At 37.8% G+C, this 25471-nt stretch overlaps 1 protein-coding gene and 1 long non-coding RNA gene across 6 annotated transcripts in view; one reads left to right on the top strand and one right to left on the bottom strand.

Annotated features, from left to right (window-relative positions):
- The window catches only part of ANKHD1 (ankyrin repeat and KH domain containing 1), a 118903-nt gene extending 94312 nt beyond the window's left edge, over positions 1-24591 (bottom strand). For 3 of the 5 annotated variants that reach the window (XM_077897499.1, XM_077897503.1, XM_077897502.1), the window contains exon 1: positions 24136-24590. In XM_077897499.1, the coding sequence (XP_077753625.1) occupies positions 24136-24426 (291 nt within the window). In that variant the 5' untranslated portion in view covers positions 24427-24590. Of the gene's footprint in view, positions 1-24135 lie in introns of all 5 variants that reach the window. The other 2 variants (XM_077897500.1, XM_077897504.1) reach the window with 2 other exon arrangements.
- Positions 24592-24971: 380 nt separating this feature from the next.
- Positions 24972-25471, top strand: part of LOC144313975 (uncharacterized) — a 52879-nt gene continuing 52379 nt past the window's right edge. Inside the window, exon 1 of the long non-coding RNA XR_013379618.1 lies at positions 24972-25288. This is a non-coding gene — a long non-coding RNA (uncharacterized LOC144313975). The remainder of the gene's footprint in view (positions 25289-25471) is intronic.

The raw sequence follows: 25471 nt of genomic DNA, 5'->3' as shown, positions 1-25471 counted from the left end.
GAGAGACAGAGAGGCAGAGACACAGCCAGAGGGAGAAGCAGGCTCCCCTGATGGGAGCCTGATGTAGCACTCGATCCCAGGACCCCGGGATTACGCGCTGAGCTGAAGGCAGACGCCCAACTGCTGAGCCACCCAGGCGTTCCGTATTTTAAGGATTCTATCCTTAAAAAGGTATCTGAAAGCAAGACAAAAATATGCAAGGATGGTCACTGCACATGAATTCAAATTCCAAAAATGAGAGGAAGAAAACTAAAATTGGTAATTTGATAAATACATTCTGTCAGTTATACGACGGACTACCGTACAGTCATTAAAAACAATGTTTCTAAAGCAAATTTAGTGACATGAGAAAGTATTCATAAAGTGAAAATCGTAAGATTCAAAACAGTATGATCTTTATTTTGCTAAAAGTATATATACATACATGCATATAAACATGAACAAGACTATCATGTATATAAACATGAGTATATATTTATGTACCTAGATATATCTACAATATGTAAATACAAATATAAATACATACATACATACATATATTTGTATGTAAATACAAATATAAATAATAGTGAAAGGGAATATAAAGGAAGGGAGAAGAAATGTATAGGAAATATCAGAAGGGGAGACAGAACGTAAAGACTGCTAACTCTGGGAAACGAACTAGGGGTGGTAGAAGGGGAGGAGGGCGGGGGGTGGGAGTGAATGGGTGACAGGCACTGGGGGTTATTCTGTATGTTGGTAAATTGAACACCAATAAAAAATAAATTAAAAAAAAAAAAGAAAAGTAAAGCCAAGAACTGCAAAAAAAAAAAAAAAAAAAAAATTGTAAATACATACAACCAGGGAGGTTAACATATTTGTAGACAGAAAAACAGGAACAGAAGGTTAAGTACTTCTCCAAGGTCACATAGCTAATAAATGACAAAGACAGGTTTCAAACCCCACCATAGAGCTACACAGTTTATGCTCTTAACTACTAGACAATGCTACTTCAGGACCACAGTATTTGGACTACATTATTTGGCATATTTGGCTATTTTGTCATCAGTTTCATAATGGCCACCAAATAAACGTCCCAACAAAGACTGTAAAGTTAAAATGATCTGGATACATTTTATTACCTCATGAAGTACTAAAATTTTACAAAATAAATCTTTTAACTTTACATCTAATAACATTGAGCCACATTACTATGCTGCTGCAACACAGCTTCTTTAATATGTAATTACAGACAAAGATGCCAGTAGATAAATGTGGCCTATCAGTTGTTAAATGATATGAAAAGATAACCGCTTGTACAATAAAAATCACAGGCCCGGGCAGCCCCAGTGGCGCAGCGGTTTAGCGACGCCTGCAGCCTGGGGTGTGATCCTGGAGACCCAGGATCGAGTCCCACATCGGGCTCCTTGCATGGAGCCTGCTTCTCCCTCTGCCTGTGTCTCTGCGCCTCTCTCTCTCTCTCTCTCTCTGTGTGTCTCTCATGAATAAATAAATAAAATCTTTAAAAAAAAAAAATCTCAGGCCCAAGAAATTATTAGGTATTTGCAGATACATATACTTGCCAGTTATGAGGATAGATAAAACCATCATGCCAGATTCTGGAATTTTTTATTACAGATGGTATTTAGAAGTTATCATTTTTATTTCATAAAAAACATTGGTCTAATGTGGCATTACATGTACTACTGAGTCAAATACAGATTTGTGTCATGTAATATTTTAAAAATCCAAGTTAGAATTCTCTATTCTCTCTTACTCATTTCCCAATATTTACTGAAGTCCTATTTTATATGAAGCACCTTGACAGTACAAAAATGTTGGTAGAAGATATAAGTCAAAGGCAACATGACTATCACAAAAGGCATCGAAGAGAAATAAATGGTACAACTACCATTTAATGCATTAAAGAGAGAGAAATTGCTTCCAGCCCCAGGAATGTAAGACTTTGCACAAGAAACAGCATATAGGTTAGGCATTGGGAATAGAGGCAAAAGGGAATGAAATTAAAAAGGGGCTTGAAGATGCATTCGGAAAGTGATGAATGGTCCACTCTCAAGAAATATAAGGTCCTTCATATACTGCTGGTGGGAATGTAAATGACACAGCTACTTCAGGAAATAGTTTTGTGGTGGTCCAAAAATTAAACAGAATAGAATAAACATATGACCCAGAAATTTCATTTCTATCTACACAAGAGGATTTAAAACATGTCCATACAGTAATCTGCATACAGGGATCCCTGGGTGGCGCAGCGGTTTGGCGCCTGCCTTTGGCCCAGGGTGCGATCCTGGAGACCCGGGATCGAATCCCACATCGGGCTCCTGGTGCATGGAGCCTGCTTCTCCCTCTGCCTGTGTCTCTGCCTCTCTCTCTCTCTCTCTCTCTGTGACTATCATAAATAAATAAATTTAAAAAAAAAACTTAAAAAAATCTGCATACAGGTTAATAGCTATGTTATGTTCAATGGACAAAAAATAGAAAAAAAAGTCTATCAACTAATAAATGAATAAATAAAATATGGTATATATACAAATAATGGAACATTATTCTGCCATTAAAAGGAATAAGTACTGACACATGCCATAGCATAGATGAACCATGCAAATACTATGCTTAATGCAAGAGCAAGAAACAAGAAGTCAATTATTGTATGATTCCACTCATATGAAATGTCTAGCATAGACAAATTCATGGAGACAGAAAGTAACTTAATGGTTTAAGTGAAGAGTCAGAGAGGGAGGGATTGCAGGGACTATTAATGGGTCTAAAGTTTCTTTCTGGAATGATGAAAATGTCTGGAATTAGATAGTGGTGTCTGCTGTACACCTTCTAAATATACTAAAAAACCATTGAATTGTACACTTAACATGCTAAGTTTTACGGTATGTAAATTTTATCTCAAATTTTAAAAAAACCATAAAGTACCTAGAGCACCACTACAGCTTTAGGCTAGAAAGAACTGGAGATAGATTTGAATAAGACCGGGATCCCTGGGTGGCGCAGTGGTTTAGCGCCTGCCTTTGGCCCAGGGCGCCATCCTGGAGACCCGGGATCGAATCCCATGTCGGGCTCACGGTGCATGGAGCCTGCTTCTCCCTCTGCCTGTGTCTCTGCCTCTCTCTCTCTCTCTCTCTCTCTCTCTGTGTGTGTGACTATCATAAATAAATAAAAATTTAAAAAAAAGATTTGAATAAGACCATGCAAAAGGTGACAGATTGCTCATCATCTACCTGTCACCACCACTAAGAGAGAATCAGTAGCAATGTCATCCTGGATGTCAGTAACAGTAGTATCACATACACAAGACAGCACATTCCTAAGTGCTTGGGAAGAACCAAGTTTGGGAAAAAAACAAAAAATAGAGATATGTCCCTTGGCTTCAAGGGGCTTATAACTTCTAAAAATTATAATTCACAAGACAATTTATTCAGTTTAATTTTCCTACATCTTAAAATACATGTAAATTCACGTTTCAGTTAGGCAACATGACATAATGGAAAGAATACTGTACTACAGATAAGGAAAATGAGATTGAAGTATCACTTTCACCAGGCACAATGTGTGACATTAGACATGTCACTTTCTGCCTTTCTGATGTTTCATTTCTTCCTCAATAAACAAAGACAAAACCTGCTCTATCTTACAATGCTATTGAAATGATGAAATAAGGCAAAATAATTTGAAAATAATAAAATACTATATAAACGTAATTTTTAGAATACTAATTCTGTGTAATTAAAACTCATTTGTCCTGTCCCTTACCATAGGATCTATCTTCTATGACCTTTCAAACTGGAAAAATGATATTCACTAAGAATCTCACATGATACACTTTCATCAGAATTCCCCTGAATTCTTTTATTTTTATTTTATTTATTTTTTACCAGTTTCATTAGGCTATAACTAACACATAACATTGTATGAGTTTAAGGGGTTCAACATAATGATTTCATGGATGTATATACTGTGAAATGATCACCATAGTAAGTTTAATTAACATCCATCACATCACAGTTAAAATTTTTTTCCTTGTGATGATCACTTTAATTTCCAAGTGTAGTTTTAGGCATTTTATACTTAAGTTCTGACCCAAAAGATCAAATTTTAGGGGCTCCTGGCTGACTCAGTCAGTGGAATGTGCAACTCTTGATCTTAGGGTCGTGAGTTTAAGCTCCATGTGGGATGTAGAAACTACTTAAATAAATAAAACTTAAAAATAAATAAATAAATAATAAAAAGATAAAATTTTAAATATCTACACTTGTGGGAAAAACCTTAAGTTTCCCGGAATGAGTTGTGGTATATTTAACTATACACACAAATGATTTGAATATAATTAGATGTACTAAAAAAGCACTCAACTCTAATATATCATCTGTCCTATCCTCTCTAAAATTTTAAAAGCGAGTCTCAATGTGGAGTCAATAAAAAGACAAAATATCCAGTTATACCTATCACTTTGGGAATACTTGTGGCGTTACTTTTGGTAGTTCATAAATATCTTACCCGGAAAAAAAAAAAAAAAAAATCTTACCCGGTAAAACTACTGAAACACATACTCTTGTAATTCAGATTGCAATAGCATTATCTCAACTAGACAACACAGAAACCATCTATAGTTACATGAAAATACTAAATTAGACTAACATAAAAGGCTTGGTATATCTAACATAAAAGTCTTGGTAATGTAGTCCCAAAAAACACATCTAGAAAATAGGTAAGTCCAAAATAATGTTATATCTAATTAAATTAGTCTTTATCATGTAAGTGAATAAAGAAGCTCCAAAATTTCTTACATACAGCTAAAGGATCACAGAAATATACCTACTGCTCAATGATAATTACATTGCTTCCTCTATCCAGCAGCTACCCTGAACAGCAAACATAAAGCATCCATTTATAGTGGTACTGTTTTTGCCAGTGACAAGAAAGTTTACTTCAAGTCTTAAAGGTTGCAGATTCTTTTACTATCTCCTGATTAGGTACAAAAACAAAAGATGGAAGAAAAAAGATGAGAGGGAATCTGGCCCTCAAAAAACTGTTTTTCTCTTATAGGTAATCTTTTCTAAATGCTACAGGCAAAACACTTTGTCTTCCTTCTCAAAAGTCTTTTCTCTTGCTCCCTTCTTTTAAAAAAAAGCTGAGAGTAGTAGCTTAAAACAGAATTTAAACAAAGGGGGGCAGGGTAGAAAAAGGGAACAAGCATTTTCTCCTTTTTTTTTTTTTTTTAATCCCATCTGGCATTTCTAAAATGAACAACTGGATGGATGGCAACAGTGACTAAGAAGATTAACCACAGACTCAACTACTATCACCTTGAAAAAACAAAGTCAATCACCTGGCCAAAATCTAGTTAGAAAAATCATTTATTAACCCAGCTACGCTTTGGCCAAAACTCAATTCCACTAAAAAACAACAACCAAAACCCCCATATAATTTCTATCAAGTGTAAGTACCAGTGTTACAATTAAACTTTAACAATATTAATATGTTTTAAGTCTTACAAAAGTAAAATGATAAAACCTCACCAATACATTTGTCAATAACCAATTGCTACCTTATCTAAGGTATATTTCTGGAAATAGCAATTGCTAGTTAGAGAAAATAATAAAAAGGGAACGTTTGATCATAAAACATGTACTTTTTGTTAAGATTTTATTTATTTATTCATGAGAGACACAGAGAGAGAGAGAGGCAGAGACACAGACAGACAGAGAGGCAGGCTCCCCACAAGGAGCCCAATGCAGAACTCAATCCCAGAGCCCGGGATCATGCCCTGAACTGAAGGCAGACACTCAACCACTGAGCCACCCAGGCATCCCAAAACATGTACATTATATATATTTCTTTATATATTTTCCAGTCACTTGGTCATATCATGCAACAAGCAAAGACTACCAAGCTCTCAAATATAAGTTGAAAATACATTTTTTACATAGAACATCTTTTAACCTAACAATGAATTATGAAACTTTTATTTCAAACATGTTAAATAAATTTGTATTTTGAGTTGGGGACTAAAATATTATAGCCACAAAGTTTGTTTCCGCTAATATTTATGAATAATCATCACTCCATGGGGCGTCTAGGTGGCTTAGTCAGTTAAGCGTCTCGGGTCATGATTCCAGGGTCCTGGAATCCAGTCCCTTGTCAGGCTCCCTGCTCAGCATGGAGCCTGCTTCTCCCTCTGCCTCTGCTCCTCCCCCCTCCTCACTCACTCTTTCTCAAATAAATAAAATCTTTAAAAAAAAAAAAGAAGAAGAAGAAGAACCTCACTCCCATGAATTCCAACCTGGGCTGTAAAGAAGGGTAAATGTTTTACACTACCTCTTCTCACAAACTTTCAAAAATAAAGCTCCCTTAAAAGATTCAGATTTGAGGAGTGCCTGGCTAGCTCAGTCAGGGCAGTGTGTGGCTCTTGATCTTGGGGTTAGGAGTTCAAGCCCATATCGGGTGTAGAGATTACTAAAAAATAAACGTTTTAAAAATTCTCTTTAAAAAGAAAAGAGATTCAGGGGCACTTGGGTAGCTCAGTGGCTGAGTGTCTGCCTTTGGCTCAGGTTGGGATCCCGGAATCCTGGGATCCAGTCTTGGCATCAGCTCCCTACAGGGAGCCTGCTTTTACCTATGCCCATGTCTCTTCCTTCTCTGTGTCTTTCATGAATAAATACATAAAATCTTTAAATAAATAAATAAGAGATTCAGATTTGATCATTTAAAATGGAAAGCTAGGTAAAACATTGTAAACATCTGTAACATTTTTTAAACTGCATTTGCTATATCTCTTCTCTTTTGTAGTTTATAGTTGGATAGACCAGTATGTCTTACTTTTCCCCACTCACAGTAAGCCCTCTAAATCAGAATCAGCATTTATACCATTTCAGAATACAGGTGGTTTACTACGGATTTCTACTTGGAACAGCAAAAAGTATGGATCATGTTCCAAGAGATAATTAATAAAGGACATAGCAATTCTTTTTTGCAAAAAAACACAGTATTTAAAAGTTTTGATAACAGTATCACCACAAACATCCCCCAAAATGTACTCAAAGGGAGAAAGTAATACATTTGCAATTTAGGACCAAATAATGATAAATTTAGGAATAAGTTTTACTGATACTATAAGACCCAATAAAATCAACAAAAACATCTTGAAATACTGGAATGAAAAGACTGTATTCCTTAACAAAAACTTTTCAAGTTTCTTTCTACAAGGAAAACTGTATTTCTAAGTTCAAACCCACAATCCTCTTCTCAAAAAACAGTAATGGTGGGGCGCCTGGGTGTCTCAGTAGGTTAAGCATCTGCCTTCAGCTCAGGTCATGATCTTAGAGTCTTGGGATCAAACCCTACATTAGGCTCCCTGCTGGCTAGAAGCCTGCTTCTCCCTCTCCTTGCCCCTCCCCTTGCTTGTGTGCTCTCTCTCAAAGAAATAAAATCTTAAAAAACAAAACAAAACAGAAATGATACTTTGGGATATCTGAAGTTGATTAATTCCACATAGCACATACAAGAAAGAACCAGTATGCTTTTCCTAATTCTAAGTTAAATCTAGAGAAAATTAACTTCACCTTGCTCCATTATAAACACCCAATTTCTAAACTATAGTTTTAATACAGAATCTATTTTTCTTTTGAAGTTTCTAATCAAAGATGGGAGAAAGGAAGGTCTTCTTAAAAGTAATTGCTACTTGGGGGACCTGGCTGGCTCAGTTGGTAGAGCATGTCACTCTTAATCTCAGGGTCATGAGTTCCAATCCCATCTTGGGCAAAGCATCTGCTTAACAAATAATAATAAAGAAATAAAAACAAAAACTCTATTTAAAAAAAAAGCTACCATGAATTAAGTGCATTAAAAAAATAGGCTACCATTAATAAAATGCCTAATATCTACCAACATTTTCCATATATTATTCCAATCATCTTTTTTCTTTAAAGATTAATTTATTTATTTTAGAGAGAGACTCCTAAGCGCAGAACCCAATGCAGAGCTCAATCTCACAACCCTGAGATCATGATCTGAATAGAAACCAGTAGTTAGGGGATCCCCGGGTGGCTTGGCGGTTTAGCGCCAACCTTCAGCCCGGGCCTGATCCTGGAGTCCAGGGATCCAGTCCCGCATCCGGCTCCCTGCATGGAGCCTGCTTCTCCCTCTCCCTCTGCCTGTGTCTCTGCCTCTGTGTGTGTGTGTGTGTGTGTGTGTGTGTGTGTCTCATGAATAAATAAATAAAATCTTAAAAAAAAAAAAAAAAACACAATCGTTGGAAGCTCAATGGACTGAGCCACCCAGGTGCCCCTCATTCAATCATCTTAACTACTCAAGTTAGATTAACTGACTTTCACTTTAAATAACTGAAACTCAGAAAAGTGACTTGCCCAATATCACATAACTATACAGGATCTGAAGCTACGTACTTTGGACTCCAAAGCTCATACTCTTTTTACCACACCAAACCATATTAAGCGAATCTTCTAAAAAACAAACATTAACAAAGTAAGCAGAAAAATGAAGTCCTGGCTTCTACCCATTATCCCAAATAGAAAATAAGCATTCAACACTCTAAAAGAATACTTGAATTTAGTAAGTTAAAAAGAGCCTCAAACACCCATAAACCGGGATCCCTGGGTGGCTCGGCCGTTTAGCGCCTGCCTTCAGCCCAGGGCATGATCCTGGAGACCCCCAGATCCAGTCCCGCGTCAGGCTCCCTGCACGGAGCCTGCTTTTCTTTGTCTCTCATGAATAAATAAAATCTTAAAAAAAAAAAACATAAACCTCCAATTAATAACAATAAGGGGAGGAAAGCATAATGACTAAGAGCAAGAAGACTCTTAGAACACCAGCTCATCACTCAAAGTGTGATCTTAGCTAACTTGTCTTACCTCTTTTAACCTCATTTATCTCAGCTATAAAATAAGGATAGCAGTACCTGTATCACAGGGCTAATGACGAGTAAGCAAGATGTTATATCTAAAATTGCAAAACAATGCTTAACACATGGTAATTGCTCAACAAATATTAGTTGCTATTATTCTTATTAATATTACCACTACTACTATCATTAAAGTCAGTTTGCCTTGTCTTCCTTTATTCTTACTCTCCACTCCACACAAATAATATAGGATCTATTCTAATCATTTCAGGCTAATAAGTAACCTGAACATATTAAGCACTACAAATACATTCATTCAACATTTATTAGGCACCTACTATATGCCAAACATTCTATTATATACTGGGAGCACAAAAATAAATATGATTCTTGCTCATTAAGACAGACAATCAAGGGCAGCCCAGGTGGCTCAGCAGTTTAGTGCCGCCTGCAGCCCAAGGTGTGATCCTGGAGACCCGGGGTCGAGTCCCACATCGGGCTCCCTGCATGGAGCCTGCTTCTCCCTCTGCCCGTGTCTCTGCCTCAGTCTCTCTCTCTCCCTGTCTCTCTCATGAATAAATAAAATCTAAAAAAAAAAAAAAAAATCAAATAAATGCAATAAAGCATTAGAGATGCTATAATAGTTATACACAGACAACAACATGGGAACACAGAAGAAAGAATGGCCAATCCCAAATGGAGTAGCAATAAAGGACATGAGTTAGAGATGACAGTTTTGGAACAAGAAGGTATTCAGCAGGATGAGAAAGAGGGGACATCAGTGACAGCAGCAGCACTGTTTAGTGGTAGTTACAAACATGAGCTTCAGAGTCCAAGATACCTGAATTCAAATCCCAACTCCATCATTACTAGATATACAACTTTGTATATGTCATACAATGTCTCTAAGCTTCATTTTCCTCACCTGTAATTTGGAACTAATTTTTTTTGCAATTTTGATTTTTGATTAAAATAAAAATCTTCATATGGCACTGGTAAATTTGAAAATATAAGTAAGTACTTAACCCAGTGGGCAAGAAGCACTCAACATATAGTAGCTATTAATATGATTCTAGAAGTCAAAGCAGCAGAAGCAAATTAAACCAGGGCCTATAACAGCTTGATATGGTTCAGAGAACTAACAACAATTTGGTATGACTAGAACACAAAAAGCAAATAAAGTAGGGCACAAGAAGGACAGTTGAAAAAATAGACAGAAGCTAAATCCTAAATAACCTTGTATGCCACGTCAAGGAATTTGACTTATCCTTTATCTAAGAAATGAGAAGGCTTTTTGTCAAGAGTGACATGACTAAATTGACATTAGAGAATTTACTCTGACAGCAGGGTAGAGTAAGAATTAGAGGGATATAATCTTGAAGGTAGACAGAGCCAGGGATTATTGAAATAAATGCCAGTGAAAGATAATGGTTTTATTTATAGCAGAAGCATTAAGGAAACAGAGAAAGGGACAAATAAACAAGATGTTAAGAAAGAACCTACAGGACTTAGTGCCTGCTTAAATATGTATGGTGAGAAGAAATAACAAATATGAGATGTGAGGTTTCAGACTGCAGTAACTAATTTTAGGGCAATGCAATTTACACGGGTGGAGGTAAAAAAAAAAAAAATCAGGGTGGAGGGGGAAATGATGAGTTCAGAATTAAAATTGGTGACCCTGAGGTGTTTATGCAAATACATATAGAGTAGGCAGTTGGAAAGCCTCTTGGCAGACTGCACAAGTAGGAGATTGAAGCCACATGGATATCTAGAGAAGAATGCTCCTGAGAGAATAAACTGCAAAGGCTGTGAAGGACAACATGCTTGGAGAGTTTACAGACCCTAATGGAGCAGTTGTGATTCTACTTAAATATGAACACAAGACAATCATATGCTGATGGACTTTGTATCATTTCATTTTTAATCATTGCCTCTTTAAACTTGCCACCTAAAACCCATCAAACTCCTAAAGTAAGACATCCAAATATCAACCTTACAGTGATCATCCAACTTACACAAGACATACATACATTTGTGTTTAGGATCTTGGATTGTCACAAGACTGTGAAAACATTTTTTTTTTTAAGATTTTATTTATTCATGAGAGATATACACAGAGAGGCAGAGACATAGGCAGAGGGAGAAGTGGGTTCCCTGCGGGGAGCCTGATGCAGGACTCTATCCCAGGACCCCGGGATCACGACCTGAGCTGAAGGCAGACGCTCAACCACTGAGCCACCCAGGTGCCCCAAGACCTTGAAAATATTAAAAGAGGTAATGCAACCAAAGTACACAATGCTGGGACACCTGGGTGGATTACCAAGGACTCTAAGTTCTGAAAGACATAACTTTATTATGTGTGACACAAATTCATGAAGAGGTTCTACCCTAAACTAAGCTCTGATTTTCTTTTCTAGGGAATGAATGAATGACTGTAACAGATTAGCAACAAGGAAATATAATACACAATAGAAAACTAACTTTAATACTGTATGATCATATTATTCTAAATTTTGTGAGGGGGAGGAATAATAGATCAAATCCATGCACCTGATTTATATATAGCTTTAAATAATGCTGTCTTCAAACTAAAAGAAAATAAACTTTTCTTTATCAACTCCTAAGTAGAAGATACTAAAATATAGTACAGACTCTGTTTACAGAGTGAAAATAACTAATAATTTAATATAATTGCAACCATTTGAGCAGTCACATGTAAGATCTGTTTCTGCAATTTAATCACAGGTGATAACACTAGGTTGGGAGAGAGCAAATTGTATGTTACTTAAATATTGGATTCACACCTCCTAAGTAGTTGTTAGAAGATACTAAACACAAAAACTCTAATTACTATGGTTTATATTTTATTTCACTTATTCATTTATCTATTATCCTGAAAAAAAAAAAAAAAGAAATCCATCTGCATTCTTCATGCAGACTATAGTCCACATCAGATGCATTCAGACTACAGCTACCAAAACCAATCATCTCCTCCTACCTCAGTTTTATCTCCTCTCAAACATACCCATGGTTTGTCAAGGAGAGGATACATGAAAAAAATCAAACACTTAAATTGTGACAACTTGCTCTTTTCATAGCCTGGCAAAAACAAGTTTAAATCACGAGTTGTCCCCCTAGTCCAAAAAGAGTGTATATAAGAGGGGTGGAAATTTCAAGAGTTAGAATATTACTAATGCAAGAGGAGGGCCCTTTTGTGTGACCACAAATTCTGCAGAATATTGAATACCCCCTATTAAACTCTATTGAAAACCTGATAAAGAGAACAAGAACATATCCAATAACCTAGAATAGCTAAAACAATCTTGAAAAAGAACAAAGTTGGAGGACTTACACTTTCCAATTTCAAACCTTACTGCAAAAAGCTACAGTAATCAAGATGGTATAAAATTAGCATAAGACATCTAGAATAAATGGAATTTAATAGAAATAAATCCTCCAAAAATAAACCCCAACATTTTCAGTCAATTGATTTTTTTTTTTACAAATATGTTTTGGAGGTTTTTTTTTTTTTTTTTTTTTAAGATTTTATTTATTTAGGGACGCCTGGGTGGCTCAGCAGTTGAGTGTCTGCCTTGGGCTCAGGGTGAGATCCTGGAATCTGGGATCAAGTCCCACATTGGGCTCCCTGCATGGAGCTTGCTTCTCCCTCTGCCTATGTCTCTGCCTCTCTCTCTGTGTGTCTCTCGTAAATAAATAAAGTCTTAAAAAAAAAAAGTTACCAAGCTTGTAAAGAAGTTGGAACCCTCAGACATTGCTGATAGGAATGTAAAATAGTGCAGCTGCATAGAAAACAGCTTAGCAGTTCCTCAGAAAGTCAAACACCCTGGAGTTAGTTATCATATGATCTAGCAATTCCACTCTTTAGGTGTACACCCAAGAGAACTGAAAAGAAATGTTCATGCAAAATTTGTACACAAATGTTCAAAGCATCATTATTCCTACTGGCCAAAATGTAGAAATAATCAATGAACAAAATGGAATATTTTTCAAATGGAGTACTGATACAAGTCACAACATGTAGAAACCTTGGCAATAATATGCTAAGTGAAAGAAGATACAAAAGACCACATGTCATATGATTCCATTTATATGAAATGCCCAGACTAGGCAAATTCGAAGACAAAGGCACATTAGTGATTATCAGAGAATATGGGATGGAAGTTGGATGATGGGTGGGAAATGACTGTTAATGAGTACAAGGTTTTGCTTGGTGGGTGATGAAAATGTTTTCAAAAAATAGTGGTAGTAGTTGCACAACTTTGTCAATATACTAAAAACCACTGAATTGTACATAAAGAATGAACCTAGGATATGTGGATTATGTTTCAATTTTTTAAACTTCGGGAATCTGATTTTGAAAAATACCTTGGAAATGTGTTCAATTTCCTAATTTGATAAATGTACTGTGGCTATGTAAGAGAATGTTCAGGGAATGTACACTGAAGAATTTAAGGATAAAAAAAAAGAATTTAAAGATAAAGAAGCATGATGCATACAATCTATTTTCAAATTATTCAGAAAATTATTCATTTATTTGTTAATGGAGAGAGAGAGTAGGACAATATAACATGAACACATTAGTGAGTCTGGATAAAGGATATATGGGGGGAGTTCCTGTATTATTCTTGCAACTTTCAGTAAGCTTGAAATTACATCAAAATAAAAAGTAACAAAGAAAGACAATGTATCCAATATAATTGGACTATTGCCCCTTTTGGGATTGCTCTTTGATAACGACAGTTTGTTTCACATATGTTACTGAATTTAGCGACTACAATTTTTAAAAGGCAAAAATTAAAATGTAGAGATATAGCAGAAAAATAACTAAACAGAGAAAAAAAATCAGAAGCTGGTAAGAACTGAAAGTCCTTCCAAAGTGTACCACTCGAGGTATCAACTAACTAGCAAGACCAAACCTTTACTTTCTAAGATTTCATAAAATGCTTACGTAATGTGAAATTTCAATTCTACATCATTAAAGAAAATATTACAGGTTCCTTTATCTAGCTTTAATACTATACTGAGATAATTTTTCTAAAACTGAACTCACCACTAGTTATATAAAGGATAAATAAAACATATTCTTCCAAAAAAAAAAAACATATTCTTCCTAGCATTTAATCAATATATGAAGCATTGTGATCAATCACAAGTTAGTCAATATGAGAATGAATCAGGAAAAAATGAGGATTATATTTCAGAAACATCTACTCATCTACACTATTCCATTTTAACTGGGTTCAATGTCTTTAGGGAAGACATCACTGAGTGTTCCTACAACCTTTCCCTATTATAGATGATTTTTATTATTTTGTCAAATTCAAACCTTTTGATTTGCTAATATCTAATGTAATAAAACGATTGTATTAAGCTTTTTAAAAGATTTTATTTATTTATTTATTTTGAGAGAAAAAGAGAGACAGTGGGGGGAAAGGACAGAGGCAGAAGGAGAGAGAGAATCCCAACCTGACTCCACGCCAAGCACGGAACCCAACGCCAAGCACTTGATCCCACAACACTGACATCATGACCTGAGCCGAAATCAAGGATCAGACACTTAACCAGCTTAGCCACCCAGGTGCCCCAAAACAATTACATTAAGATTTGCACTAAAACTTGTTCTCACTCAAAGTAATCTAAAGATTCAATGCAATCCCCAAAGACTCATCCTAAAATTCATGTGGAATTTCAAGGGACCCTGAATAGTCAGAACAATCTTGGAAAAGGAACAAATTTGAAAAACCAACATTGCCTGATTTCAAAACTTACTAGAAAAGTTATCAAAAAAAAAAAAAGTGTGATAGTGGCATAAAACAGACGTACAGACCAATGGAATAGAACAGAGAAGCCAGGGATGCCTGAGTGGCTCAGCGGTTGAGCATCTGCCTTTGGCTCAGGGCATGATCCCAGGGTCCTGGGATCGAGTCCCACATTGAGCTCCCTGCGTGGAGCCTGCTTCTCCCTCTGCCTATGTCTCTGCCTCCCTCTCCGTGTCTCTCATGAATGAATAAATAAAACCTTTATTAAAAAAAAAAAAAGAAAAAAAAAGAACAGACAAGCCAGAAATAAACCCTCCAATATATGGCCAACTGATTTTCAACAAAGATGTCAAGACCAATCAATTGGGAGATGATAGGGTTTTCAACAAATGGTGCTGGCAAAAATGGATATCCATATGCAAAGGAATGACTGGATACTGATCTTACACTGTATACAAAAATTAACTCAAAATGGATCCCAGACCTAAATTAAAAGTTAAAACTATAAAATTCTTAGAAGAAAACGTCAGAGAAAATCTTCACAACACTGGATTTGGCAACAACTTCACGCATAGGATGGCAGAAGTATAAACAAATGGAAAAAAAAATAGGTAAACTGGACTTCATCAAAATTAAAAACTTTGAGGAATAAAAGGACACTATATCAACAGAGTAAAAAGGCAACCCATGGAATGAAAAAAATAGGTGCAAATTATATATATAAGGGATTAATACCCAAGGAATATCTACAATTAAACAATGAAAAAGCATCCCAATTAAAAATGGGGATAGGATTTGAATGGACATACAAATGGCCAAAGGCACATTAAAAGATCCTAAACATCACTAATCATTAGGGAAGTGCAAAATAAAACCACAAAGAGATACTAGTTTACACTCATATGGATGGCTATTATCAAAAACAAAAACAAAATAAAAAATAACAAGTATTTGCTAGAGTGTGTGGCAATAGGAACCCTTGTGCAATTCTGATGGGAATATAAAATGCTATAGCTGCCATGTAAAACAGTATGGTAATTCCTCAAAAAATTAAAAATAGAATTACTAAATGATCCCGTAACCCCACTACCCAGAAAAATTGAAAGCAAGGACTTGAGCACCTGGGTGGCTCAGTGGTTGAGCATCTGCCTTTGGCTCAAGTGGTAATCTGGGGTCCTGGGATTTGAGTCCAACATCAGGCTCCCCACAGAGAGCCTACTTCTTCCTCTGTCCATGTCTCTGCCTCTCTGTTTCTCTCATGAATAAATAAAATCTTAAAAAAAGAAAAAGAAAAAGAAAAAGAATGAACAAATGAACTTGAACAGGTATTTGTACACCCATGTTCATAGAAGCATATTCACAATAGCCAAAAGATAAAAGCAATCCAAGTGTCCATCAAATATGAATGGATAAACAAAATGTGGTATATATACAAAATGGTATAATATTTAGCCTTTAAAAGGAATGAAATTGACACATGCTACAACATGGATGAACTGTGACAACATAATGCTAAGTGAAACAAGCCAGTCACACATACCCAGAGTAGTCACATTTACAGAGAAAGAAAGTAGATTGTGGTTGCTAGAGTGTGAGGAAGGGTAGATAGGGATGGATACAGAATTTGTTTGGGAAGGTGAAAACATTCTGGAGATGGCTGCTGGTGATGGTTGCATAACAATGTGTATATACTTAATGCCACTGAACTCTATCCTTCAAAAAGGTTAAAATGGTAAATTTTTCTATGTATATTCTAAGACAACTAAAAAAACACAAAAAAATAGTTAAAATGGTCAATTCTGTCTCTGTATATTTTACCACACACAAAAACAAACAAAAAGCTTGTTCTCAATCTAAATGTCCTCATTATAAATTGTTAAGCAAATCAAACTTACCTCGACAACTTAATAAACTGCTCTCCTGTACAATTCTTTGGTTCTTAAGGCCAACCCCTGGGGGTATACTTGCCTTTCTCTTTTCAAAATTGCACACTAATGCAGGTATATCAAACAGCTAGGATACAATGGGATATCTACTTTAAAAAACAAACAAACAAACAAACAAATACCCTTTCTACTACTGAGAACATCCATTATGGGAAAAACTTTATGAGAACAGAAATGTATGTAAAGGAGGAAGATCAAATGTGCTGTCACAAACGGCTGCTATATTTTAGTCTAGCAAATAAATAAAATAGAGCTTTATATACAACTTTACTTTCTTCCTGGTTTAGGTAAAATTGGCCAGAAGCAAGGTAAGCCAGTCAATCATCACAAGGCAAATGATCATTCATATGAACTACACGCTGTCATTAACTACCAAGAGAAGAGCACACATAATTTAATTTTTTTAAAGATTTTATTTATTTATTCATGAGAGACAGACAGAGAGAGAGAGAGAGAGAGGCAGACATAGGCAGAAAGAGAAGCAGGCTCCACATGCAGGTAGCCTGACGTGGGACTAGATCCCGGGTCTCCAGGATCCCACCCTGGGCTGAAGGTGGTGCTGAACCGCTGAGCCACCGGGGTTGCCCCATATTATTTTAATTTCTACAAATTAGAGTGTAAAAATATACAAAACCAACATTTTCCATATTGGCAAAGGTGCAAAGTAGGGGAATATGCCTTTCATATATCCATATCCATATCCATAGTTTTAATATTTATTCAAATTTTTAAAGATAATGACAAGAACTGAACTTTTCAAGTAAGTTTAATTACAAAATTACCTTAGAATAGTGCTCCTCCATGAGATGAGCACTGAGTGCTATACTATGTGTTGGCAAATAGAATTAAAAAAAAATAAATAAATAAAGCGATGCCTAGGTGGCTCAGCAGCTGAGCATCTACCTTCGGCTCAGGGGTCCAGGATTGAGTCCTGCATTGGGCTCCGTGCAAGGAGCCTGCTTCTCTCTCTGCATCTCTGTCTCTCATGAATAGATAAAATCTTAAAAAAAAAAAAGAATAGTGCTCCTCAATGTATACTCAATGGTATACTTTTTTGTTTAATGGTATACTTTTTTTTTTAAGATTTTATTTATTTATTCATGAGAGACATAGAGAGAGAGAGAGAGAGAGGCAAAGACACAAGCAGAGGGAGAAGCAGGCTCCATGCTGGGAGCCCGATGTGGGACTCGATCCCAGGACTCCAGGATCACGCCCTGGGCCAAAGGCAGGGACTAAACCACTGAGCCACCCAGAGATCCCCTAAATGGTATACTTTTAATTGTCTTCCTAATATACTGATCTACACAGCAGTTATCAATTTCATTAAATAATATAAAATTTTTCCAACAAGGTCAACTATGGATTATATGCTGATTTGAGACAGGCATGTCTTAAGCAACTAATTAAATTCATTGGTACAACTGACAGGACAAGTAAGATAATGGGAGTCAGATGACCTATTTTCTACTACAAATTAGCTGTGTTATCCTGGGCAAGTCACTTAGCTCAAGGTATACAGACTTGTAAGGTTTTGCTCAGTGTCCCGACATGCAGTTTCTAATTTCATATTTTGTCAAATATGGATATTTTCAATTTTTCATTTTGCAACAATGAGAAGAAAAATAGCTTTATGAGAAATTCACTACACTGTCCTTACTTTTCTCATTCTACTTTAGATATATGAAAATTTCTACAGGGACTAAGCAAGCATTTACTGGAAAAGCAGTATTTCATAACCAAAAGCTATTTCCTAATCTAAAGAAGCACAAAAATGGCATGGTTTCTGGATTCAGTACTAGATTCAAATCCTAGCTTTACCACTTACTAGCTATGTAACATTTTAACCATTCTTTTGTTTTATGATTTATGGATTCATCATTGCACTGAGCCTACATTTATTAATCTATAAAAAAGTAGATATCTACCTGAAAGGTGTGCTGAAACAATGAAATAAAATAACAAAAGTATCTAATATGGTTCTGGCATATATTATGCAGTATTCCATAAATGGTAGCAGTTACCTAAAAATGAGACAAGATTCTATGATTTTATAAACAAGCAACAAGAAAGGAAAATTGTAAATAATGAAATCCAAGAAGAGAGATATGTTGAAATAGTTCATTTATAATGGGTAAAAAAAAGAAAGGAACTGATTTTATTTCTTATACCTTTGGTTATGTAGAAAGGTAAATCTGGCAAAATACAAAAAAGAGGTAGACTCTTCATTTCTTTTCTTTTTACTTGCCAATTCGAGACTAAAACTTTTTAAAAACTGCTTTGTTTTCTCGTCAAAGTGTAATCTTTTATCTATCATTTCATCAGAAGGCCAGAATTGATTTTTCAGAAGTTATCTAGTACATTATCATATCACCACCAGATAGACTTCAGAAGAAATGTGCTTAAACTCATCTCCAATGCTTCATTCTTAACATGTTTTATCACTCTCATTAGATAAAGTCCAAATCTTTCTCAAATCTACCACTTAGAAATCTCTCTCTCTCTCACACACACACACACACACACAGTATGTTATTTTTTTGTTATATAATAGGGAAAATAAAAACACATATTTGTATTTCCATAAATTCTGAAAGAAAAAAACATTAAAGTGTAGAGGGCAAGATACTTGGGAGAAGGGGGTTAGTTCAAGGCTTTTCATTGTATTTGCCTTTCCGTCACTCTGACTCATCAATTGTACACAGGTGTACCTACTGTAATGTACTAAATAATAACCATAAGAAAACCCTTCATCCTTCAAGTTTCACAATGAGGTTTTCCTCCATTCAAACCTAATCAGCTCTGGTTTGACCCACCATTCATATAACCATACTTATCAATATATCATTTTATATGTAAAGTCTTAAGGCTTTACAGAATGAAACTTATGCTAAGTTGATACTTATGCAATGTAACAAATTGTGACAGTGATAACATGTAGCCTTTCCTTCTGTAAACATTTCCAATGTCTCCAAAATCTGCTCCCTGGAATACAAAGTTATATTTCCTATTTCATCGCTACTAATAACATATGGAATAAAGCCCTTTCTACCTTGAACAAAGTCCCCATAAAGTGTTTTAGAAATTTATTTTCATGGACAATGAATTTTTCAAAATTGCCATCCCTGCTGATAAGAATGGACTCTTAGACCATTGTTCCAACCAGGGGTGATTTTGTCCCCAGGAGACATTTAGCAATATCTAGAGACATTTATGGTTCTCAACTGGCGGGTACTACTGACATCTAGTAGGTAAAGGCCAGGGATGTTGCTAATGTACAGGATAGCCTCTAACAGGAGTTATCTGGACTAAAATGTCAGCATGTTTCTGTTGAGAAACTTTGCCTCTAGATATAGATTATAAGGAACTCTAAAGGAAATGATACATCTCCTCTTCAAATAGAGAAAATCAAAATGGAAATTGTATAGTGGTACTTTTGCCTCTAAAAATAATTTTCAGGGGCAGCCTGGGTGGCTCAGTGGTTTAGCGCCACCTTCAGCCCAGGGCGTGATCCTGGAGACCAGGGATAGAGTCCCACGTGGGGCTCCCCTGCATGGAGCCTGCTTCTTCCTCTGCCTGTGTCTCTGCCTCTCTCTTTGTTTCTCATGAATGAATGAATGAATGAATGAATGAATGAATAAATAAATAAATAATCTTTAAAAATAAATAAATAAAAATATTTTTCAGGAAAAAAATCCCTACAAAGCTTCTGCTATAATTTGCTATAAATTGCTATATACAGGGATCCCTGGGTGGCGCAGCGGTTTAGCGCCTGCCTTTGGCTCAGGGCGTGATCCTGGAGACCCAGGATCGAATCCCACGTCAGGCTCCTGGTGCATGGAGCCTGCTTCTCCCTCTGCCTGTGTCTCTGCCTCTCTCTCTCTCTGTGTGTGACTATCATAAATAAATGAAAAAAAAAAATTGCTATATACAGTGTTTGTGTGCTTCTATCTAATTATAAATATGCACCTGCCTCAATATAAGAAAAAAATCTTATGATACAAAACTATGCTGTCTGGGCACCCAGGTGGCTCAGTCGGTTAAACGTCTGCCTTTGACTTTGGTCAGGATCTTAGGGTTCTGTGATTGAGCTCCAGGTCAGGCTCCCTGCTTACTGGGAGTCTGCTTCTCCCTCTTTCCTGACTTTCTCCATCTGTACCACCCTCCCCCGCCCCCAAACCCACACTGCTCATGCTTTCTCCTCTGTCAAATAAACAAATAAAATAAAATAAAGGTATGCTATCTAATTCGGTATCTGTCTTTAAAGTGTGTGTATACAGGCCCAGAAAATTAACTGAAAGAAAAATTTTAACATTGGTTATCACTGAAGAAGGGAATTTGAAGGGTTAGTGGGAGGTGAGGACTTTTACTTTGTACCTTATATCTACTACCTACACTGTTGAATTTTTCAGCATGAGACTATATGACTTTTATAATTTTGAAAGGATATCATGCATATATATGCATACATTCTTATGACAGTGAAAAATTAAGTCATAAACCTCACAAATGCATTTTCTTTAGGTATTTTCTTCATTTTTACTTGCTTAAAAAAAAAAGACTCCTAATCTAAAGTCAACATTTAAAAATTATTTTTTAAAGAATTTTCAACCTGATCTCTATTCTGAACAATAGTACATTTCAATAGGACCCAATGCAAGTTCTGCTTTCTATTCAAGGCTTTGGATGCTAAGGAACATCTTGCCATGCCTGAAGAAATACAAAACAGATATTTACCAAGGTTTAAAACAAGAATCAAGATTCCAAATGATGGCATTCTCTAAGCTTGTACAATTCTAATAAAAATTTACAGAAAGACCCAGCCCATTCCTTAAACTAAAAGGTCTTTTGACTTAGCCAGCAAGGGAAAATAGCTTGTTTTTTCTTAGCGATTGGCTCTTATAATGAACAAAAAAGAGGTCCTTAGAGTATCTATGCCTCTGCACACCAAATGTATGACTTCAACTAATTCTAGAGCAAATAAACTAGGCTTCCACATTTCTTATTTCTCACTGAGTCCTGCCCCATTTGGAGAACAACACAAACTTCACTCTCAAACTATAAAATAACTCCTTATTTCTCTGGATGTCTAGATTCTAAATACTTGGTTCTAAAACATCTAGAGAAGATGAAAATAAAGATTTTAGTATTATTTATCAAATGCCAATTGGGTGAGTGTTTTGTGAACATTATGGTCTCTTTATACTGGAAATTCAAAGGCCATAATATGGGAGAAGACAGCTAATCCTGTGAAAGAAAAGAGAGAGAAGAAATCTGCTTGAGCAAAAGAGGTCATTTCTCTCACAAATACACAGACTATACTCTACCACACATACTGTACAGAAAAGATTAGATACTCCAGGAATTTCTTATCTATATGATATATGAGAAAGAAGACATAAAAACAAAATTTTCTTCATCCACAATTTAAGAAAAAAATTTATATACACACTGAGCATTATCTTTTTTTTTTTTTTTTTTTCACACTGAGCATTATATTAAGACTATGGTAAAGTCTCTGGATATCCCAGACACATTCACTCCAAAATGAGGCCTATCCATATACACTTAATAACTAAATCCTTTTTAGGTACAGAAAACTTAACAGGAAAATGAGTTCTTCTACCATTAACCTAAATGGGTGTAAGAATCATCAAAATTAACTTCCACAATGAACACCCAAAAAATGGTGTGGATTCTACTCACAGAATCACACGGTACGGGAAATCCAAATGAAATACAGTAAGTTAGAGGAAGAGAGAGACTGTCTGTGCATGTGTGTTTATGTGTGTACAAGCCTCAGAGAAATAGTTAAAAAGTTCATTTCCCAGATATAACACATGAGCTAAAAGAGTTAGAGATTTATGACTTTGAAGGCTCACCAGCACTCTCCTGAAAAAAATTAAGAATACTATTTATGTAAAAGTGAAATAGTGATCTTTCATTTCACCTATGAGAATTATGTAAAAAATGGTCCAGAAGATCAAGGACATCACATGTAGACCAAAGCAAACCTTTTCAGTCTCTCTTACAAGTTAAAACAAAACCAAAAGAAGACTCTAATTTTTAGAACCTAAAAGTAGTCCCACTTTATTTTGTGGTAAAAAGTACATGTGTTTTAGGTTCCTCTCTAATCAATTTTCATTGAAAGGATAAAAGAAAGTCATCCATAAGCACAAAAGTAGAGATGCTCCAGAAACTTTCCCCATAATTGCCTACTCAAATACAATCCTGTCTCACTTTGACTTAGAAATTAGTTCTCTTAAAGTGAAATTTCAAGATACAGACATTCAAGGGACTAGCTCCCTTACATCCCACATACTATTTTTTTTTTCAAAGCATAACGTTGGAGTGAAAATGCATTAACGTTTTAAATATAAATGAACCCCTGTTCAGACATGGCAAGACAATGGTGGAATGGTAAGACAATGCACTAACTGTATTCTGCAACCCACAAACAGTTTTTTATTCCTCTCAAATACAGCAGCCAGGATAGTTGTATACAGAGAAATCTCTGTACTTTAACACCAAGATCAGAGGCTAAAATAATTGGTCATAGGGGAATGAACCAGGCACCTTAGAACCAAAATAGAATACTCTGGGCACTCAGAACAATAGCCATCAAGGAACAGTACTAAATCCAAACCATGGTCAGGAGGAAAAAAAAAAAAAGTACATATATTTTATATAAACATATAGGGACCTTTTCCCTAGGGACCAAAATAGGACAATGCCTTCCATCCCACATTGCTCAGACCTAAGGCACAGTTAAGAGTTAAAGAGTTAAAAGAAATGAAGGATCTGATCATTAAATGCTACAAAAGGTATTCATTGTTTTACCTACTCCAAGCCTAAAAATCTACAGACTTCAGTTTTGCTGAAGCTCAAAGATGCACTGGAATTTCCTTTTCCTGTGTAACTTCACAAAAGGTCCCAGGTGCAAGACTCACGTGCTTCCTCAGGGTAAAAGCAGAGAGAGTCTTCATACTAACCTGTCTCAAACTAAAAAAAGGAAATTAAGAACTCTTCTTTCTACACAGGCAAGGCACAGGGCAAATAAATGACAGAGAACTCAACTTTGGGAACAGGCATATAGTGGAAATGCTCTCTCAGCTAGCCAGCTCTGTCTCGGTCTCGGTCTCGGTCTCGGTGTCTCTCTGTCTCCCTCTCCCAGTCTCGCTCGGTCTCTCAGTACCAAGGGCAGGGACTCCGGCAAGACCCCGCCCCCCCACCCCCCCATCTCCAAAGCGGGGTGGGCGGGAGGTAGCTAGAGGAGTCCTTGTTCCCGCGCGAAGCTTAGAGACCAAAGGACTCCCCATTGTGGGTCTACGGATGGTGACGGGAACCGGGCCGGCTCGAGCCGACGGCTGAAGAGTAAGCTGAGGGCGCACTAGGCCCGCACCGCTGCCACTGACGCCATGGAGCCGATCGCTGTCAGAGAACGGCTCTGCCCGGGGAGCGAGAAGGTGGCCCGGGCCCTGTGCCGGCCCAAAGAGAATTCATGCCTCACACCGTATGGGAGGCGGGGGTCCTGGAAGCGTACCTCGGACACCTCGTCCTCGTCGCTGCCAGAGGCACCACCTCCACCCCCGGTCCTCAGCACGGCAGCCGCCAACTTGAAATCCAGCGCCGCGTCCCCTCCGGCCGCACCGCTGCCGCCGCCACCGACTCCCGGCACGGGCCCAGCCTCCCCAAAGAGTCTCACGGTGCGAATCCCCAGCCCGACCCCTCCCGGCGGAGGCGGCTCCGAGGCCCCGGCTGGGGCGGATCGCGGAGCCACCGAGTCCAGGTCCTCCTCAAAGGAGGTGCCGCCGCCTCCGCCATCGGTCAGCATGGTTCGCACGCGGAGCCGGAGACGCTGCCGAGTCACTCACAGCCACCGCCGCCGCCGATCCCCGGAACGAGAGGAACAGCAGGAGGAAGAAGCTTCTCCTTCCCCCCGTCCCAGCAGCGCCACTAACTTCTCACCGCCTAACCTGCTGCCTCCCGCCCCCCACACTCGCCACTGGCTGTAGCCCCCCAGCGGCTGCAGATCATTGGCCAAGGTGACCCGTCGCTCAGGCTCTTCGTCACGCGCCGCTTGCTGGCTCGCGGCCCCCAAGCTGCGTTGACCCGCGCAGGCCTAGGCGGTTGTGAACACCCGCCTCCCAGACCCCACGCGCCGACTTCCGGTCTTTTTCTACGTCTATTGGTCAACGTCCCTAACTATCGCGTCACGACCTTAAAGTGGATTAGTTCGTCTTGTGGTCAGTCACGGTGACCCATGACAATGAGAGGCTTCATTGGCGCCATAAAGCGTCGATCACTTTGTCACAGGACGTCGCGTGGTACAATTGGCCCGCAATAGTACCATTCTTCCCGCCCCCATCTGAGGTGACGGGAAAGGGTTGGGGAATTTCCACTTGTGATTAACATTACGGCAGAGGTGACGACCCGCAAGGATTGGTAAGATGTGGAGTAGAATTCACCCTCAGTTTTCTGGGGCTTCTCTGTCAAGGATTGCAAGAGGCACGGAAGTTTTACGAAGCTCTCCCACCTGTCGCTCTCCGCGAGACGCTGAGACTGCGGCCGGAGAGTCGCTGCACGGGGATTGGAGGAAAGATGCAATCATCCTCATCTAGTCTCCACCTTCCTGACAGTCCCTGGTTGGAGGAGCGAAGCGTCAGTCACTCGAGCGGTCGCCACCTCTGGGACAGGTGAGATTGTGTAATCTCTGCCTCTGGCTCTTTGGGCGGGAGTAGGGGCCTGGGACAGGCGAGGAGGCAGGGCCGTTCTTGCCTGGGCCCTCCAGGCTCTCCAAGTGGAACCCCGAGCGCGAAGCCCCGGGGGGCTGCTGGGGATGGCCGCCGCGAGGCGACGGGCTTGGGCGCGACAGTTCT

This window comes from Canis aureus, chromosome 5 (assembly GCF_053574225.1).
Source record: "Canis aureus isolate CA01 chromosome 5, VMU_Caureus_v.1.0, whole genome shotgun sequence".
Taxonomy (NCBI): domain Eukaryota; kingdom Metazoa; phylum Chordata; class Mammalia; order Carnivora; family Canidae; genus Canis; species Canis aureus.
Note: the sequence above shows the minus strand (reverse complement) of the source record. Positions and strands in the feature narration are given on the sequence as shown.